The sequence below is a fragment of the Octodon degus genome, unplaced genomic scaffold, assembly GCF_000260255.1.
Source record: "Octodon degus isolate 3935 unplaced genomic scaffold, OctDeg1.0 scaffold00086, whole genome shotgun sequence".
Taxonomy (NCBI): domain Eukaryota; kingdom Metazoa; phylum Chordata; class Mammalia; order Rodentia; family Octodontidae; genus Octodon; species Octodon degus.
In genome coordinates this window covers 8,855,576-8,858,554 of record NW_004524662.1, presented here as the reverse complement: position 1 = coordinate 8,858,554, position 2,979 = coordinate 8,855,576, and the positions used below count along the sequence as shown (strand labels likewise).

General features: G+C 38.0%; 1 protein-coding gene across 1 annotated transcript in view; it reads right to left on the bottom strand.

Moving 5' to 3' along the window:
• Positions 1 to 2,979, bottom strand: part of Hectd1 (HECT domain E3 ubiquitin protein ligase 1) — a 118,336-nt gene that overhangs the window by 24,706 nt on the left and 90,651 nt on the right. Inside the window, exons 27-28 of the mRNA XM_023721837.1 lie at positions 2,364 to 2,497; positions 595 to 717 (exon numbers count right to left, since the gene is read on the bottom strand). Coding sequence (XP_023577605.1) covers positions 595 to 717; positions 2,364 to 2,497 — 257 coding nt within the window. The remainder of the gene's footprint in view (positions 1 to 594; positions 718 to 2,363; positions 2,498 to 2,979) is intronic.

Below are 2,979 nucleotides of genomic sequence, written 5' to 3'. Positions count from 1 at the left end.
TCTCTGGTTCCGCTAAATAAATAAATAAATAAATAAATAAATAAAACAATACATTAGGTCATCATTTGACAGCTTTGAAACCAGAACATCTGGGTTTGCAACCAGGACCCACATTATGTGTGATTTTTGGCAATCACTTCATGTGAAAATTGTGGCTAATAGTAAAATTCAGAGTTCATAAGAAAGTTAAATGAGACAATACATATAAAGTGTTGAGAACTATGCCTATCATTTATCAATGTTTGTAGGACGGCTACTGCTACATATTCCACCACTATCATTATCATTATCATGACAACAACAAATACTTATCATTGTATACTATTACCCATGAGCCAAAATGAAGGGATTTCAACTAAGTAACTGGCACTCACATTATGCCAGAACAATCAAGGATTCTAGGTAGAACATAGAACCGAAGGAATAGGAGGAGTTATTTTTATAATGCTGGTACCTTTTTTCCCTTTCCTTCCTCCCTACCTCCGTGTACTACAGGTATTTAGGCTTTTTTTTTTTTTTTGCAGCGAGGGGAGGGAATAGGGGGTACTTTCTTGTGAAAGTATGCAGCTGGCACAATAAACATGACAGTATTACCTGCTCCCCAATAGGTCGACTCCCTGCTCCAGCAGGGACCTGTGGTAGCTGTGAGGTGACAGCATGGTGTGTTACATCAGAGCGGGAGCCAGCTCGACGTTGCAGGGATGGACGTCTCAAAATCTAAGTAAAAAACAATGCCAAGAGATATGTGTCTAATTACTTTATTCATATATATATATATTAGCAACATTTCACCTTGCTCTGAAACTATCAATCTGTATGAACAAACACATCACTACAAAACCTCTTCACTAGCTGGGCGCAGTGGCACACGTCTGTAATCCCAGCCCTCGGAGGCAGAGGCAGAAGGATCATGGCCAGTTCAAGACCAGCCTGGGCTACAAAGTAAACTCAAGGCCAGGCTGAATTGCATAGTGAGACTCTGTCTCAAAAGACCAAATAAATAAATAAATAAACAAGCAAATAAACCCTCCTCACTACCAACTTCAGAGAAGTTTTAAACTGAATGTTTTAATGCATCATACATTTTATACTAAACTGCTGTATAAGAAATACCAATACAGGGGCCGGGGAGATAGTTCAGTAGAATAAGCACTTCCCTGGCAAGCACAAGGGCCTGAGTTCAATCCCTGGTTCCGCCAAAGGGAAAGAAAAAAAAAAAAAGATATACCAATATGATTTAAAGGAAATATATATATACATATATACACACACACACTAAAAGCATTTAAAAAATTTATGTCATTAACCTTAGTTTTTCAATTTGACATTAAAATTTTTTTTGTTTTGTTTTATTCTTTTGGCAGTACTGGATTCAATCCAGACAGCACTGAGCTACACCTCCAGATCTCCTTTTTACATTTTAAGACAGGGTCTCACTAAGAGTGACCAAAAAGTTAGGATCATCCTGCTTCAGACTCCCTAGTACTTGGGATTATAGATATGAGTACCAGCAAGCTTGGCTATCTAGAGAAATTTAAAATATACAGCAGCTATAATAAAGGATATTTAAGGCACAAGTTTCAATTAGAAGATAATCATCATAGTACTGAGAGTTCCAGATCACAACACCTAGGCTTGGGTCTCTACTCTTCTACTTAGCTCTGATAATATGGGCAAAAAATTTTATGCCTCTGCCTCATTCATCTGTGCTGGGACTGATGAGAAAATATAGAACCACAATTTGTAAAACAAGTTAGTTCCAAAATATCCTTTTTATAATTGTTACTGAAGAACTATAAAATTTTGTTGCCTTTGAGTTTTCTGAGATAGAGTCTCATTCTGTAATTCAGGCTGGCCTTTAACTATGTAGTCCATCTGGATAGCTTTAAATTTGCAGTGATTCTCCTACCTTATCTTTCTGAGTGCTGGGATTATGGGCAAGCACCACTATGCCTGTCATTTTTGTTTTTTGAGACAGGATCTTACCATGTAGCTCAGCTGGCCTTGAACTCATAACGGAGCCCAGCCTGGCCCAAAACTCAGTGAGTCTGCCTTCCAAGTACTGGGATTACAAGTATGCACCACCATGCTTGGTTCAGAACTACAAAAAGCATTTAAGATTACTGTAGTTGTCTGTAATTTTACATACCTCTAAACCTTAAAATACCAACATATAAACTGTATTTGACTTTCAAATACAAACAGTCTCATAAATGCTAAGAGTAGGGGCCATTTTCTTAATTAAGCACATGGTTTGGACTGGTAACATATATCCTTCCTTCAGAGTTTAATTATGACAGCTTTTCCTCTCTTCCATTATTAATACCCTATCTTGGGGGAAAAATGGGGGACTATCTCTCTACCATAACCTCCTCGTATTCTTGGTCCTCCTGATTGTCATCTTCATTCTCATCATCTTCCTCATCAGGCTCAGGCAAATCCTCATCATCATCTAGCTCAGCTAACAGAGTACTGGCACGACAGCTATCAAGAAAATCTAGAAAACAAAAACAATCTTATTGTCAACACGAATAACAGCATAGCAAGGTAACTTTGCATTTTGGGCTATAGAAAACTAAAGTAAAATTCAAAAGGTTTAAGTATGAAGACCACATGTAATGACGCTACCCACATTCCGCTACCACATGTACAGGATGATTTAACCATGGGCAGTAAGTCACAAGTCTGGCAGAAAAGTGCAAAGGATAACAATGACCACACACTATGCTTGAATCTACCAAAGCATAATGTAAAGGGTCAACTACGTGGGTTACATTAAGAAAATCACAAACCCCAACAACTCTACTGCTTTTCTCTAGAAAAAAAATACTTGGGACTCACTCATTGTACCCGTAGATATCTACTGAGCATACTCTGTGAGTCAAGAACTGTGTCAGGCACCTGATACATACAATTGTAAACAAAAAAGATATGGTTTGAGTCTCTATGAAGTCTACAGGGGACAGCAGCATCTAACAA